The sequence below is a fragment of the Seriola lalandi genome, unplaced genomic scaffold (genome assembly GCF_002814215.2).
Source record: "Seriola lalandi dorsalis isolate HSWRI2012SDOR001 ecotype SW California unplaced genomic scaffold, Sedor1 jcf7180002054581, whole genome shotgun sequence".
NCBI classification, from domain to species: Eukaryota; Metazoa; Chordata; class Actinopteri; order Carangiformes; family Carangidae; genus Seriola; species Seriola lalandi.
Genome location: NW_019525134.1, coordinates 3061975 through 3077438, shown reverse-complemented (window position 1 = coordinate 3077438; position 15464 = coordinate 3061975). Strand labels below are relative to the sequence as shown.

The 15464-nt window shown below is 41.2% G+C and overlaps 2 protein-coding genes across 2 annotated transcripts; both read left to right on the top strand.

Annotated features, from left to right (window-relative positions):
- The first annotated feature begins 3571 nt into the window (after positions 1–3571).
- On the top strand, positions 3572–11550 carry dhx33 (DEAH (Asp-Glu-Ala-His) box polypeptide 33). The gene is made up of 12 exons (XM_023418377.2): positions 3572–3923; positions 4208–4368; positions 4870–5097; positions 5293–5463; positions 5747–5932; positions 6153–6264; positions 7446–7605; positions 7811–7899; positions 7988–8115; positions 8296–8499; positions 8612–8698; positions 9737–11550. The coding sequence occupies exons 1-12, from the start codon at positions 3713–3715 to the stop codon at positions 10043–10045; spliced, it is 2046 nt and encodes a 681-aa protein (XP_023274145.1). The 5' UTR covers positions 3572–3712; the 3' UTR covers positions 10046–11550.
- Positions 11551–12920: 1370 nt separating this feature from the next.
- On the top strand, positions 12921–15404 carry c1qbp (complement component 1, q subcomponent binding protein). The gene is made up of 6 exons (XM_023418313.2): positions 12921–13306; positions 13673–13823; positions 13920–14010; positions 14159–14254; positions 14382–14507; positions 14598–15404. The coding sequence occupies exons 1-6, from the start codon at positions 13054–13056 to the stop codon at positions 14745–14747; spliced, it is 867 nt and encodes a 288-aa protein (XP_023274081.1). The 5' UTR covers positions 12921–13053; the 3' UTR covers positions 14748–15404.
- Positions 15405–15464: the final 60 nt, after the last annotated feature.

The following is a 15464-nucleotide window of genomic DNA, read 5'->3' as shown; positions in this document are numbered from 1 at the left end:
TGCAATAATGAAGCAAGTAAATTGAAGATTATCTTAATTTATTCCCATGCAGCATCAGACTGGCAGGTTGTCCATGACTGTCACTGATTAGGTCTAAAAGAGGATTTCTAATCTGTATTGAAGAACCGGAGGGTTACTGAGGTGACTGCATTGTTGGGTCAACTACATGGAGGAGAAAAAAGGAACATCAAATAATTACAAAATAGCGAGCGCTACAGAGTCATTCAGGCCTTCATTGAGTCACAAGCAAAAACATACTGAACAAAAAAACACCATTAGTAAAACACCATGCGGAGGTTTGAAGGAGGGGCTGTGTTTTAACTGCTGCCATGAGATCTCACAGTGGGTAAACTGAACACGCAACATGTAAACACAGACAAGCCAGTCAGGACTCAGACTTTCTCCCAAAGAAGGGCAAAGAATTTCATTTCCCCTGAAGGAGAAATTGAAAACGCTGTTCACTGCTTCATTAGTTGCACCTGACCGAACAACATGTCAATCACATTACTGACGCAACTCCTCTGCATCGTTCATAATTTACATAATATCCTGTGTGTTGCCACATGATTGTCCTGAAAGGGCAAGTCATGTGATGTAATGTAGGTGTGTGATGCCCTGCCCTGATTATTACAGGGAAGGTTTAATACTGAGTTATCTGAGGACAAACCCCCCCCCCCCGGGCTCCAGATGTTAATGCTGTTGTTTCAAATCACCCCTGTTGACACCCGGACCGGAGGCAGGAGAGGGTGATAATAATATGTCTAATTGCTAATAATTAAAGAGGAAGATGACGACATAGTTTCACTGTCGAAATACTTCCGTTATTTCTGTAGAGCTCGAGAACCTAAAATAGTTAGGAAATTCAAAAAACCTTTAATTCAGTGACAGATTTCAATCCACCATCAAATATGAGCTAATCATTTCATATCAAATAGTCCCAATATCTCAGTGGATTATCTTCTCTGTGTATTCCCTAATACAATCACTTTGATTAATGAGTTGCTTTCAGTTGTGAACAGTGTTTAAAACATTTGAAAAGGTTTTTTATCTTATCTTATCTTATTAATAGGGCCGGCCAACAATTAAAAATCATTTTATTGATTTTATGAGGAGTCATGTTGTGACCATGTGATCATAATGTGTTATCATTTCACAATTCCAGCCACATTAGAGAAGCACAGTGGACTAAATCTAGCATGAAAGGTGTATTTTATTGGGGCCCAAAAGTTAATGAAGATTTAAAACGTCTCAATAAAAATTTGCCCTAGTGTCTCACCTGGTAGAGCGCGTATCATGAGGGTGTAGTCTAACCGCAGCGGCCTGGGTTCGAGTCCGACCCATGGCCCTTTGCTCTCCCCGACTTTCCTGTCTCTCTCTCACTGTCGCTGTCAGAATAAAGGCAAAAAATGCTCTAAAACATAAATAGAGAAAGAAGAAACAGTAGTGTAAGTATAAGTTGGTGAGCATTAGCTTGCTGTAAACAGAGTGGTTTAATGGAGGAGGGTAAACTGATGCTACAGATAAGAACAGGGACGACTGACGGCCTTCTGTCACTGTCACTTCTGATCTGATAACACAACAAAAACACATTTCAGAACATTAGTGTTATATATATATATATTTCTGCTTTCCTCAGCAGCATCAAGATTATTCACTGCAAAATGAATCCACCTCACATTCAGCCCTTCATGTAATTCTAGATATCTGTCTTGACATCCATCAGCATTAACTTATACTCCTCCATCAAACAACTCAGTGTTTACTACAAGCTCACAACAAAAAAAACAATTAGTGTGTGTTTCCTGCTGTACAAACAAAATGTCTTAAAGCTGCAGGAAGCCGGTCACACATGTATCTGAATGTGCAGTAAATAAAGATGAAAGTTTGTCGACATGTTCGTGGCTGCCATTAGCTCATGTCCGTGGTGAGTTGTGAGTTGGTTCAATGAGGATTAAAGTACTGTGCACAGACAAATTATCCATTAGATTAGGGATAATTATAAAAGTAATAATCATAACTATATTACTTATAACAATTCTAACAATTTGGATAAGCAGTGACCATACAGCTAGACTTATTTTTAAACTGACTTAAATAATATATCACAAAATAATGCAAATTTTTGCAAGACATAACATTTCTGTTTATTTCTGTTTATAAATGTATTTTTATTCAAATGTGGTGATATATCTGTACATATTAGAACACCACAGAAGCAGCACTGTTGTTCTACTATCCAGTAAAACATTCAGCTTTACCTTTTGACAACTTGTAGCAACAGAATTATCATTAAAGTATTATATTTCAACTCTGAGAACAAATTTAATCTTCCAGGAATTACAACACTTACATCAAAGCCAGTGGCAAATTACCAAAGGACTTGCTGAGACAGAAACTGTGCGGGTGGACAGCACATAGTTACTGGCAGGTCTTACCTGCTGGGCAGGTCCGCACAGCTCAGTAAATGTCAGAGCAAAATGACATTGTAAACTGACCATGTATTCAAATTAAGTTATTATCATATTTAATTTAATAAAAGGTTACATAAGCAAAGGCATCTGTAACATTTGTGTTTATTCAAATCAAGCCCTTCACTCTGTTTGGCATCCCATCCCCTGTGTGTTGTTTTTGTTGCATTTCTGGATTTGGCTCATGTGTCCAGTTTGTTCTTTCTTTCTTGTATGTGTTTTCATGTTTGTGGTGTTTTTGTGTTTTGAGTGTGTTTGCCTTAATGCTGAAACAGAAAACACACCTTAGTTCTCACCGTAGTGGTGAGGTGTCGATATTTGTCCTCACTTCTGAATCAGTCAGTTCTGGATCGGATATGTCTGAGTTTTCAGAGTTTCATAGTCACAATTACAATTTGGAAGTCGATGTCAATGCTGTTTAAAAGTTGGAAACTCATACTTTTGCATTGACATATCTTTCCAAAAAGAAATAAAACTCCTTTGCAACTCCTCGTGAAAATGAATGCTTTGCATCAAGTATTGGCACAGTCAAATTCAATACACCTTTTCACATTGTTTTTAGTCTTGATTTTGATGTTGTACGGAAAATTCATGCCACAAGGAAAAATAGTTCATTCAGTTCCAGTACTTAAAGACAAAATGCTTAAGTGTCCTTTTAACATAAGTTTAGTTAGGCTTTAATTATAACACACTAAATGCACACACATAAAGGCAATACATATCACAATGTGTACTGTATTTCACTTTATTTTTCCTTTTTAAATTGTCTTTATTGAGACATTCTTAATCTTCCATATAAATAAATATAGATAGATAGATAGATAGATACTTTATTCATCATATTGGTTAAACGGTTCATCAGAAAATTCTTTTGTTGTGAAGTGTAATTAAAGGGTGCGACTGAAACATTACGCACCATGACAAATAATGAAATCATGAACGCACTGATGCGTGATGTGATGCGTGCGTGATGCGTGACTTATGTACAGCACATTCGTGGCTTGAGTGAGTGAACCTGACAGTCCTGACTCGGGTTAAATTTTTTACCCAGTAGAATGACGTCAAACGTGTGCGCCGAGTTTTACCACGTGGGGACGTTTTTGCAGAGAGAGCAAAACATCCGCAGTGACGCTTGCGTGTCTGTCGGTGAGCACGAAGAAAACTTTTTTCTTTATTTTTGACGTTAAACGAGCCCGTAGAAAAAGCCGCGAAGGTTTTGCTATCAGAGTCACTTTTTCTAGACCATGCCCTACGACCCCGCCCCTCCTCCGGCTAAAAAATTCAAGCCGGGGTCAGTTTTTTTCCGTCTCGATAAGAATAAACCTGGAATGCTGCTGCCTAGAAAGGGAAATGCAACCACTCCGATAGAAGTCCAGAGGAAGCAGCTTCCAATCTACCAGGCGAAACCTCAGCTGCTGAACCAACTGAGGCAGCTGCACAGTGCTATTCTCATTGGTAAAGTGCTCTCAGCTACTGTTAGCTACTGTTAGCTAATGTTGCTACAGCGTTAGCCGCTGCCGTGCAACTCAAGTTAAAGGGAACATCCACTCTAAAGTTCAATTATCTTGTCAGCTCTAATATTACTAGATTGTTTTCGGTTCATAATTTTGAATATTTCTCTGATTTACAATAATAAACCTCTTTAAATGCCTTAATTATTTTTGTATAATTTACACTTTGCGCTTTACAGTGTGTTACTTGCACCATACTTAACTTGTCCATTCCCTCTCATGCACCAGGTGAGACTGGCTCTGGGAAGACCACTCAGATCCCACAGTATCTGTATGAGGCCGGCATCGGACGACAGGGCATCGTTGCCATCACTCAGCCCCGTCGGGTCGCTGCCATCTCACTGGCAGGAAGGGTGGCAGAGGAGAAGAGGACTCAGCTTGGCAAGCTGGTATGAACAGGGGTCAGGTTTCCCACATCACTGCTTAGTCTTTACTTTAAAACACAGGTTCAAAGGCTCGATAAAAGGTATATAAGTGCCACAGACCACACAAAGCGCTTTACAATACTTACCACAGTCACCCATCCACTCGCACATACATCACACACACTTGAAATTATGGGTTCAGTCATCTTGCCCAAGGACACCTTGACGTGCGGACTTGAACCTCTGACCTTCTGATTAGTGGATTACCCACTCTCTCCTGAGCCACAGCCGCCCCAAATAATACATAACTATATAATTGTCACCATATCTATGCTGTAAATTGTTGAAATAAACTTTGTACAATTAAATGGCACATGCTAAATATATAGAATCATATGTAGAATAAATTCTTCTGGCTGCTATCATCATGTTACAGTCCTGGGATGGATGTATGAGGTGATATAAGAACATCAGTGCTAAATCTCACTGGGCTGTTGATGGTAAATGAATCAAACTCCTTCTCAGGTTGGTTACACGGTGCGTTTCGAGGATGTCACCTCACACGAGACGAAGCTGAAGTTCATGACAGATGGCATGCTGCTGCGCGAGGCCATCGGAGACCCCTTACTGCTGCGCTACACCGTGGTGGTCTTGGATGAGGCTCATGAGCGCACCGTGCACACCGATGTGCTGTTCGGCGTGGTTAAGACAGCTCAACGCAGGCGCAGAGAACTTAATAAGATTCCCCTGAAGGTAGGAGGACAGCTGCAGCTGCTCTGGCTCCAGTAAGATATTTAACATTCATAGTAAACACCGGGCTAATCCCTTCACTGCTTGTGAGATGAAAAAGCTTGCTCTACATTAATTCCTGTAAGCTCATTTTCTGCGTCTGCCGTCTTGATCTGCTTAAGCTTACGTTTTTTTCTTTTTTTTTTGTAACGCATGCAGGTCATAGTGATGTCAGCCACGATGGATGTAGATTTGTTCTCTGAGTACTTCAACAAGGCACCTGTACTGTACCTGGAGGGGAGGCAGCATCCCATTCAGATCTACTACACCAAGCAGCCCCAGTCAGACTACCTGCAGGCTGCACTCGTGTCTGTGTTCCAGATCCATCAGGTAGTCTTTAATATTTACCTTCAACTAAACAGAAACTTTTGTCGTACTGGGATAGTGATGTCTTGCTTCTTCTAATATAATGCATTTCTTTATTTAAATTGAATACGGGGGACCCTGACAAATCTGATTTTCAGTTGTATCTCCAAAAACAATAGAAAGTCTTTCATTTTATATCTTAAGTAACACAAACCTGTGAGTAATCAGCTTCCTGGGTGCATGTTCGTGGACTGTGATGATTCTTCGCGACACTGGAACAGAGCAGGATTTTGTTGTGTGCATGCAGGAGGCTCCTCCGTCCCATGATATCTTAGTCTTCATGACGGGTCAGGAGGAAATCGAGGCTCTGGCGAGAACGTGTCGGGACATCGCCAAGCATCTGCCTGACGGCTGCGGTCCCATGGTAGTTATCCCTTTGTACGCGTCGCTGCCCCCAGCACAGCAACTCAGGGTCTTCCAGCCGGCTCCCAAGGTAAAGGCAACGACAGACACACAGGAGAAACAGAGTACTGCAGACGAAAGGAGAGAATATGTGAAGTCTGCGTGCTGCTGTTCTCAACTGGGTTTCTGTTAATTGTTTTGATCTCTTTAAAGGAGAAGAGCCACTTAATAGTGAATTGCTTTCTTGTCATTGTGAAGCTCTATTATATCACTAACTCACTCAAAATGTTTGTCCCTTTCCCTTTGTGCAGGGCAGTAGGAAGGTTATCCTCTCCACCAACATTGCTGAGACGTCAGTTACAATCTCTGGGATCAAATATATCATAGACACAGGGATGGTGAAGGCCAAACGTTTCAATCCTGGTGAGACACACACACACACACACACACACACACACACACACACACACAATTTTAGTATTAACTAAAACCAACCAGGTTCTAATATTAATTTTAGAAGGTCCACAGTCGTCAGTGGAGGAAAGTAATAAGAACATTTACTGCATAACAGCTGTATTCGTGCAAGTGTAATTTTGATTTGTAATTTCGAGGTTACACTTCACTTCACTTTAGTGTTTCCAGTTTGTGCTACTTTGTTCTTCCACTACACTACGAATCAGAGGGAAAATATTGTACTTTTTTTACTCCACTAAAAACTGTCCGACAGCAGTAGAGACTAGTTACTTTTCAGATCAAGATTTTACATGAAAACACATGAGAAAATCATGAAGTGCAACACATAGTTAAAGATTACACCTTTAGTTTTCATCCTTTTGGCTTGTGATCCCCTTCAGATGTCCATGAGTTGTTCATAGTTCCACCAGAGAGAGATTCCTCTATAAACGTCTTGTTTCGTCCTAAAAGTGAATTCTAATCTCGTGCAGCAGAACTTTGTTTTTTCATCTCTCTTCTCACTTTAATCACCTCACGACCCCCCTTAGATTTATCTTTTGACCCTTTGGAGGCGCCCGACCCCTGGATTTGGAAACACTGGACCAAACTATCTGTACTGTATATAAAGTAGTTAAAACAACAATAGATTACATTTTAATAATCTCCTATATCATACTATATCATCACTTTTTTATTACTTTTAGCTGAACTTATGATCTTAAATATTTTTACTGAACTACGATTTTAAATGCAGGACCTTTACTTTCACAGAGTAATTTCATTGTTGTATTTGTACTTTTACTTTAAAGTATCTGAATGCTTCTTCCACCACTGTAAGTAGTGGCTGTATATGAGCGATGCAAATTATTTCTTTAAAGAATCCAGCTGTTAAAATTTCTACAATTACCCAGTGATAATTACACACTTCTAATTAATTTACCTCACTCTTCCCAAAATGTAACACTGTTTGTGTCTCAGTGTTGAGAAATTGATCCCTCTTTTACTTTTAACAAATATTTATCAATTACATCCTCCGAACCATAGCAACAAGAATGAGTTATAACAGTAACACAAACAGTGTCTTGTGGGGTTTTTTTTCCCTTCGTTTCTTTTGTTATGATCTGATCGTACATGTGCTGTGTGGCTCTCAGACAGCGGGTTGGAGGTGTTGGCAGTGCAGCGGGTTTCTAAAGCGCAGGCGTGGCAGCGAGCGGGCCGGGCCGGCAGGGAGGACTCTGGCTCCTGCTACCGTCTCTACACCGAGCAGGAGTTTGACAACCTCATCCCCATGACTGTGCCTGAGATCCAGAGGTAGGACGCTGCGTTTTCGCACGGTTAATAAATCTCAGTGCAGTATGTGCTGATGTGCAGGAGTCTGAGGCTTTTCTCTCCTGCAGGTTGATACATTTGGGTCAGTGTGATTGATTGGCCTGTTTGTCTATTGTTTTTTTTTCCCTGTGTGTGTGTGTGTGTGTGTGTGTGTGTGTGTGTGTGTGTGTGTGTGTGTGTGCTGCAGGTGTAACTTAGCCGGCGTGATGCTGCAGTTAATGGCTCTAGGGATTCCAGATGTGATGAATTTTGATTTCATGTCCAGGCCCTCTCCAGGTAAGATACTACCGATCATGAATCACCGTGCTCCTCTGGTCACCCGGGAGGGTCGGCGGGTCATAGTAAGCTGCTGTGTTTATCCCAGAGGCCGTTCGTTCTGCTGTGGACCATTTAGAGCTGCTGGGAGCCGTGGAGAGGAAGGAGGGTCAGGTTTTCCTCACCGCTCTGGGAAAGAAGATGGCAAGCTTCCCTCTGGAGCCGCGATATGCCAAGGTAAAGTGCTTTACACCAATAGATACTGCGTTCAGGGGGGCTGCTCAGATCTTTTTGTATATTAGTTAAAGATGATATAAAGTGACAGCCTGTAGCCCGCAGCGCCACATAGTTCACATGCTTATAACCCAGACAGAATTAGGTTTTAACACCTCCTGCCTTGTTCACTGCGTGTCACAGACCATCCTGTTGTCCCCGGATTATTCCTGTTCTGAGGAGATTTTGAGCATCGTGTCTCTGCTGTCAGTGGACACCGTGCTGTACAACCCTCCAGCCCGGCGGGAAGAGGTGCTCGCAGCGCGCAAGAAGTTCAGCTCCAGCGAAGGAGACCACATGACGCTCCTCAACATTTACAGAGCGTTCAAGAAAGTCGGTGGTAATAAGGTGAGTGCATGTGGACGAGCAGGGGAAAAAAGTACACGTGACTAAGCACAACCCATAAATCATATTATGTGGCTCAGCTACTTTATAATCCAGCGTATGTCTGCTGTTACAGGAGTGGTGTCGGGAGAACTTTGTCAACAGCAGGAACATGGGTCTGGTGAAAGAGGTCCAGGCGCAACTCAAAGAAATCTGCCTTAAGGTACACACCCGTAAATCTCTGTGACCGCAGACTGTACTGTACTGTGTGAGTGTGAATGTGTCAAATATCACATTCAACTCTGACATTTACCCCCAGTAACCATTAATGACAAAATATCCTATAAAATACACCTGTGCACAGGAGTCTCCATCTGTTCATACAACTATGAAAATAAATAATATGAGGCCCATAAATAAACTTTTATAGCTTCTAGGGGAACTCCATGTACAGGTGTTTTGTAGTTTGCAGTGTTGTAGCTGCATTGTTGGTAATGTAGGAACCAGGTTTTGAAAAGGAAGAAAAACGGGTGGATTGATTTTAATACTTAAAAACAAACTAAGTTTCACCTTGTCACTTGACTCAGCTGCTAATGAACAAAAGTCTCTTGGTTCTTGAGGAACTCAAACACAAACTGCACACTGGCATATTACATTCATATTTGCTACTCGTCTGTAGTGTTGGTCTTAAATTTGCTCAAAGATCAGTCTAATCCAAGTCAGACTGTTTCAGAAATAGAAAAAACTGACTAATTTTAAGCCAAAAAAACCATGGTAACATTCAATAGTTTGTGGTTTGCTTACATTGTTGTAGAGAGAGCATGAGAAAGGAATTCACTGAATTTCCAAAGTAAAACACCCATGTAACTGTTGAATTTTTCCCAAAGACAAGGGGTAAACTGAGCCGAGAGGTTGGATGTAGTTCCTTGATCAGCCATTTTTTCCCCAGTATTATACAGTTTTTTTTTGAGTATTTACATTTAGCTTAGCCAGAGTGTGTGGACACAACCGACACAACATCTTTCTTTGTGTAGCAGCTCTTTCTCATCCGCCCCCCAGCTGCATTTCTGCAACATTTGAGTCACTCCATCTGTCTGAGTTAGACGGGACACACATGGTCAATGACATCACTGAAAACAACGAGGTGGAACAGTGCTCGCTTGACTTATGAAATGAGCCCTCGGGTAAACTCTACTGGTTGTGTACAGGGACAGCAGCACATTTGAGCTTATTAATAACTAAATTCTTTTTGTCTTACCAGCTGAATTTGAAGCTGGAGTCCTGCGGGGCAGAGACAGGAAATGTTCGCCGCTGCCTTGCCCACGGGATGTTCGTCAATGCTGCGGAGCTACAACCCGACGGCAGCTACTTAGCTCTGCACACCCACCAGCCTGTGGCCATCCACCCCTCCTCTGTCCTTTTCCAGGCCAAGCCGGCGTACGTGGTCTTCAACGAGCTGCTGCACACCTCCCGCTGCTACATGAGAGACCTCTGTTTGGTGGATGCCGACTGGCTGCTGGATGCAGCACCAGAGTACTTTGGCCGCAAACTCCACCCAACCAAGAGCTAACCCACAGAGAAGCAGTACACCTCCATCAAATCACCCAGTGACAGTAATACTGGAACCATGGATTCTCTTTACAAAGCCGAATTTGGATGAAGACACTTGATGCAAATCAGAAAAGAACATTTTCTGTGCAGTAAACTTCTCTGGATTTCACTACCTCCCAGCTGACAAGCATCTGGCACGCGTCAACGCAGCAGCAGAAATCTGCAAACTGAGGCCTCACAACTTTGACCTCCTCCAGACTGTAATTAGGATTTTATAAACTGTTTCTTCAGCCTGATAATATTTCATCTTGACATTCGGGCCACATGTTTAATACCTAAAAAGGAGATCGTTTCTTCTTCAGTTCTTTGGACATTTGCATGCATTTTAACAGCACAGACGACCTCACTGGAGCACAGTTCTTTAAATAATAAGCAATGTCTCTGTCTGATATGATTTATCTGTTTGTTTTGTCGTCAAAATCAAATTAATTTCTCAAACTATTGTGCTTAATTGTTAATTGTTCCCATCAAGTTAATTCAGAAAGCTAATGTAGACTGGTTAGTTGTTGTTTTCAGTGTTAATTTGAATGACACAAAGTTGCAACATGTTAGCTAAGGCTAAGAGAAGCAATCTCTTCTTAAACGTTCCCACTGTAGTTTTGGGTTTATACAGAAGGGTTTTTATATGTGAAGACAGAAGCTTTGTCTTAATCTATGATGTTATGTAATCACAAGAAAACATGAAAAACACCAAAGTTAGAGTTAAATATGAGGTTTTCACATGTCACAGTGACATGGTTTTTTCTTAGTCTACATGCAGCACTTGTCTTGTTAGCGTGTGCATGACCTCTTTTTTTCACGTCTAAGACGGTATCACCGCTTTCACGAACACATGCACGTCAGGAGAAGCAGCATGCCTTATTCTCCAGGTTCTACTCTTTGTTGTTGTCGTTGTGTTGCACAGATCCTCAATCAGACCCTGCACAGACTAATCAAAGGTGTATGATGACAACAAAATGTATGCAATGCATGGAGGTTACAGTTAACGATCTGATCACTCAGGTCTTTCATACTTTGTAGAATGTAAATCACACCATGTTGAGGAATAGGATGGATGCTCCTCTTGTCTTTTTTTTATACCGGACTCAGGATTGTACAATATAAACTGTAACCTGAATAAATGACATGAGCTATTTGTAATTTTACAAGATATCAAACACCAATTGCATCTGGGGTTCATGTAGAGAGTCATCAGACTTGCTGTTACACACAGGTTGTTTGTTCAGCAGCTGAGTCTCTTACAGATCATGCTACCCATGAGGGTTTTTAAGATTTTTTTTTTTTTTCATTCACAGGAAAAGTAGACGTTTAAGATCTGCATGTTCTGTTAAAAACTCCATAAGATGAAATGCACGCCTTTGATGAGTTTATGATGACCATATTTAACATGATTTGTTATAATCTCACATATTCACAGTTGTTATAATTTCTAATGAAAAATAAACCCACTGCCTCGGAGCTCAAGTCTGCATGTGGAGAGTAAAGATTCAAAGAGGCACATGAGCGTTTTCCACTGCTTGGTTTTGACACAGTAAAAGTCAAATGTGTCATAGATGTGTTAGTGTCTGTCAAAGAGCTGAAAGCCTTTAAACTGTGGTGTTGAGAAGTCTTCTGGGTGTTATAGAAAGCATAAGGCAGAGTTCAAGTGCATTGATGAGTTACACTAACAATAACTTATTTAGAGTTTTACTAGCGGGCACCACTTAGTAAGATGGTCTGTTGACAACTTAAACAAAGTATGTTACTTGTTTGTGTTAGTAACTTATCCTAGACTATGTTTGTTTTAAGAAAATGTAGAAAAACTCTGCTTGGAATAATAATTTGTGTCCGACATCATTTTCCTCAAAAAATTGAATTAATTTATTTACATTCGCTGCTCTTTCCTCAAACAAACTATGAATTAAAAGATATTGTTCATTGCAAAAGTTAAACTGCAGGATATAATTTGTCTCCTACTTCGCTGAAAGTCTCAGTGTATATGAGCTGTTGGGTTTAAGTTTCCACGTCACATTTGTTTAAGTTGCGTATTGAACCACCACTGGCTAAAAAAACATGTCCATGTGTTAAACTCAGATGCAGACAGTGCATGTGGGAGGGGAGGTGAAACATCACCTGGAGGAGGGGGGATGCAGAAATATATAAACGAGCACCCGGGGGCCAACCATACAGTAGATGCAGTGTAATGTGGAGTCCTGAGGTACTTGTTGGAAAACAGCTCCATCTTCTGGCAACAGGACAATCATGTCTAAATGATGCAACTGATTCACCTCATTACACTGAAACATACAGACATTTTCCCCTGGGGGTTGCAACCCTCCCCCCTCAATGACCACTACTGTCCAGAAACTGATTTCTGCCCTGATTTGATGGTACAGCAGATCCTGTGCGTCAGGGACCTTTATTAGACATTGACAGCAGGTCCTTATTGTGATGATGATGATGATGATGATGACTTAATTTAGACCTCCCTGTCCATCCATCTCTTGTGGACAGATGCTGTACTTACTTTCTATTCAATGCAGGGCTCATATACATGCAGTGTTGTTTCATGGACAGTTATAAAAGCTGAAACCTTCAAGTCTTTACTGAGGTCAAAGCGCCGCTTTGAAGCTTGAGTGCCTGAATTAAGCCACAAGGGGGGGCTATCGAGTCGGATAAAACATCCATACCTTTAAAAAATAAAAATAAAAAATAAATAAAAATATATTATTTCAGATTAGTTATTCATGGGAAATAAAATTGTATCGTATTTGAACATTTTAAAGATACATGTAATAATTTCATTTCATTTCTTTCGCTTTTAAAGTAGCCTATTATTTCCGGTGCAAAGGTCGTAGTTACTATAGGTCAATGTGTCCTTCCACACGTGTGTTTCTGTGATCTTCCAGCAGCAGTAACGGGGACTCAGCCGGTCTGTGTGCTGTCAAACTCATATATTCTGTCGTTACACGCTTTAATATTTCTAACATGCTAAAGTCGGTGGTCCGCGCGGTGGGAGCCGCTGTCCGCATGTCCTCAGCCACCACGTCCACAGCCCGGGCTCTGCCGCTCAGCTGCCCGACTCTGTGCTCTCCGTGTTCGGCTACAACGCGGCCCTTCACCCGGTCTCTGTGGATGCTGAACAGCAAAGGAGCCTCGTCAGGATACAGGCCAAAACTGTTCAGTTCAAAGGTGTTGCAACCCACGGTGTCGTGTGGATGTGGAGGACTGCACACAGAAGGTGACGTTTGATTTAGAAGACAAGTTAAGCTAAACTAAACTAAGCTAAGCTAAGCTAGCTAGTATGAGGCAGTACTGCATGACGAAAGAGCAACAAGCCGTGGGGACAGACTTCAAAATTAAGCCTTAATTCATTTAAATACAACATTTTTTTCATTTATATATACGTGTAGCCATTAAACACAATTACATAGGCTGTTGTACCTGTCGCAAGTTAAGCTAACAATCATAGCATCTTGTATCTTTAAACAGTTAGCATTCACCTTGACTGATACAGTCAGTGGATGTAACAAGAAATAATTTTGTGTGGTTTTTGTTGACATGAATCGATGATTAAGTCATATAACCTGTGTTATACTTTATACAGGTGACAAAGCATTTGGTGATTTCCTGTCTGATGAACTTAAAGAAGAGAAGAAGATCCAGAAAAACAAAACTCTTCCTAAGCTGTCTGGAGGATGGGAGCTGGAGATGAATGGCACAGAGGCTAAACTCACAAGAAGTGTTTCTGGAGAGAAGTAAGGCTGCAGCCGCTGGTGATACCACCATTGTCCAGTGATTGAAGGAGAAGTGGTTTACTAAATGAACTTCTGACCTGTCCTCTTTTTGTACAGAATCTCTGTCTCATTCAACGTCAACAACAGCATTCCTCCTAACTTTGAGGAAGAGGCAGAACAAGGTCAGCAGAAGTCAGCAGAGGAAGAGGTGAGCCACAGCGAACCTGCTAGTCACCTGATTCTTTAAGTCAGACGTGTGTAAAAATATAAGATGTTGGCCAAATGATGGACTGATTAAAGCTGTTAACGTTCATGTTTGTACATTGAAATAACTCTAATTCTGTTTCTCTGCACAGCCTGAAATTGTGTCAACTCCCAATTTTGTTGTTGAAGTCACAAAACAGGCTTCAAAACATTCCCTGGTGTTTGACTGCCATTTCCCTGAAGACGAGGTAAGTTTAGGTGAAAGTGATTGAACATGTCAGATGTGTGATGTTGTCAGCAGCAGTATGTCAATGACCTTTCTCTGTGATGGCTAAGTTGTTTGGTCGTAAAGCAAAGTTGAATTTGCACTTGTAGATGAGCCATGGCGAAGGAGAAGAGGAGAGCGACATCTTTGCCATCCGTGAGGTCAGTTTCCAGCCTGAGGGAGATACAGACTGGAAGGAGACCAGCTACACACTCAACACAGACTCTCTGGACTGGGTAAGACAGGAGACAAAAAGTAATACGCAATTAATCCACTTGATAAGAGATATTGACTGATGACTGAATTGTTGCTGTGTTGTCTGTCAGGCCCTGTATGACCACTTGATGGACTTCCTGGCCGACCGTGGGATCGACAACACCTTTGCCGATGAGCTGATGGAGCTGAGCACCGCCATTGAGCATCAAGAGTACATTAAGTTCCTGGAAGACCTCCAAGGCTTTGTCAAATGTAACTAATGTTAGTTAGAAGCTAAATTTCACTTTTCTTCAGTACACATCCAGAGATAGGATGATACAGTAAGACTAAAGCAAATGAAAGCACTGAATGATTGATTTGTTCAGCGCACGAAGGAGACTGATGGTAGTGTCTGTGACAGTGAGCCTTGTTGCCAGCAACTGTCACTAAGACTTATCTGCAAACATCTTTCCTTTGGTGAAATGTGACTTTATTTTTCTGTAACTTAAACAACATAGTTTAAATTAAATATTTAAAGGCCATAAATAATGTAGGTCATGATAATCGTGCAGAAACCGTCATTGTAAGAAATGTCTCTCAATTTTAGAGTTCCTGTCTTATCTGCACGGCCTCAGGAGGGTCCAGTCAGTATTTATGAATGTTCACTTTCCAATAAAGGACAAATTTGTCAAGGTGCAAATTCAAAACAAAAATATCAAAAAGTAAACAGTTTACAAAATCAGTCCTCACTTCAAAATGTATGTGACAGCTTCTGGCAATCCTGCTCCGAGTCTGACTTCTAGCTGGGCTTGTTCACGTTGACCAACATTGATTCAACTCTGCCAGACCATAAGACATGAAGTCTACTGTTGAATGATATATATCCATGTATGTTAAGAGAATGGAAGTTCTATGTCCATTAAAACAGTTTGATAAGAGTGGAAGATTATGTTGTTTTTTACGCCAAGTAAGTCAGACCTCCAGGTGTTATTGCTGCT

Excerpts from the sequence above, each read along its gene's own strand:
- dhx33 (XM_023418377.2), top strand. The coding sequence starts at position 3,713 with ATGCCCTACGACCCCGCCCCTCCTCCGGCTAAAAAATTCAAGCCGGGG. Across the intron at positions 4,369-4,869 it reads GGACTCAGCTTGGCAAGCTG|GTTGGTTACACGGTGCGTTT; the intron begins GTATGAACAGGG and ends ACTCCTTCTCAG. Across the intron at positions 5,933-6,152 it reads TCTTCCAGCCGGCTCCCAAG|GGCAGTAGGAAGGTTATCCT; the intron begins GTAAAGGCAACG and ends CCCTTTGTGCAG.
- c1qbp (XM_023418313.2), top strand. The coding sequence starts at position 13,054 with ATGCTAAAGTCGGTGGTCCGCGCGGTGGGAGCCGCTGTCCGCATGTCC. Across the intron at positions 14,255-14,381 it reads GCCATTTCCCTGAAGACGAG|ATGAGCCATGGCGAAGGAGA; the intron begins GTAAGTTTAGGT and ends TTGCACTTGTAG. Across the intron at positions 14,508-14,597 it reads ACACAGACTCTCTGGACTGG|GCCCTGTATGACCACTTGAT; the intron begins GTAAGACAGGAG and ends GTTGTCTGTCAG.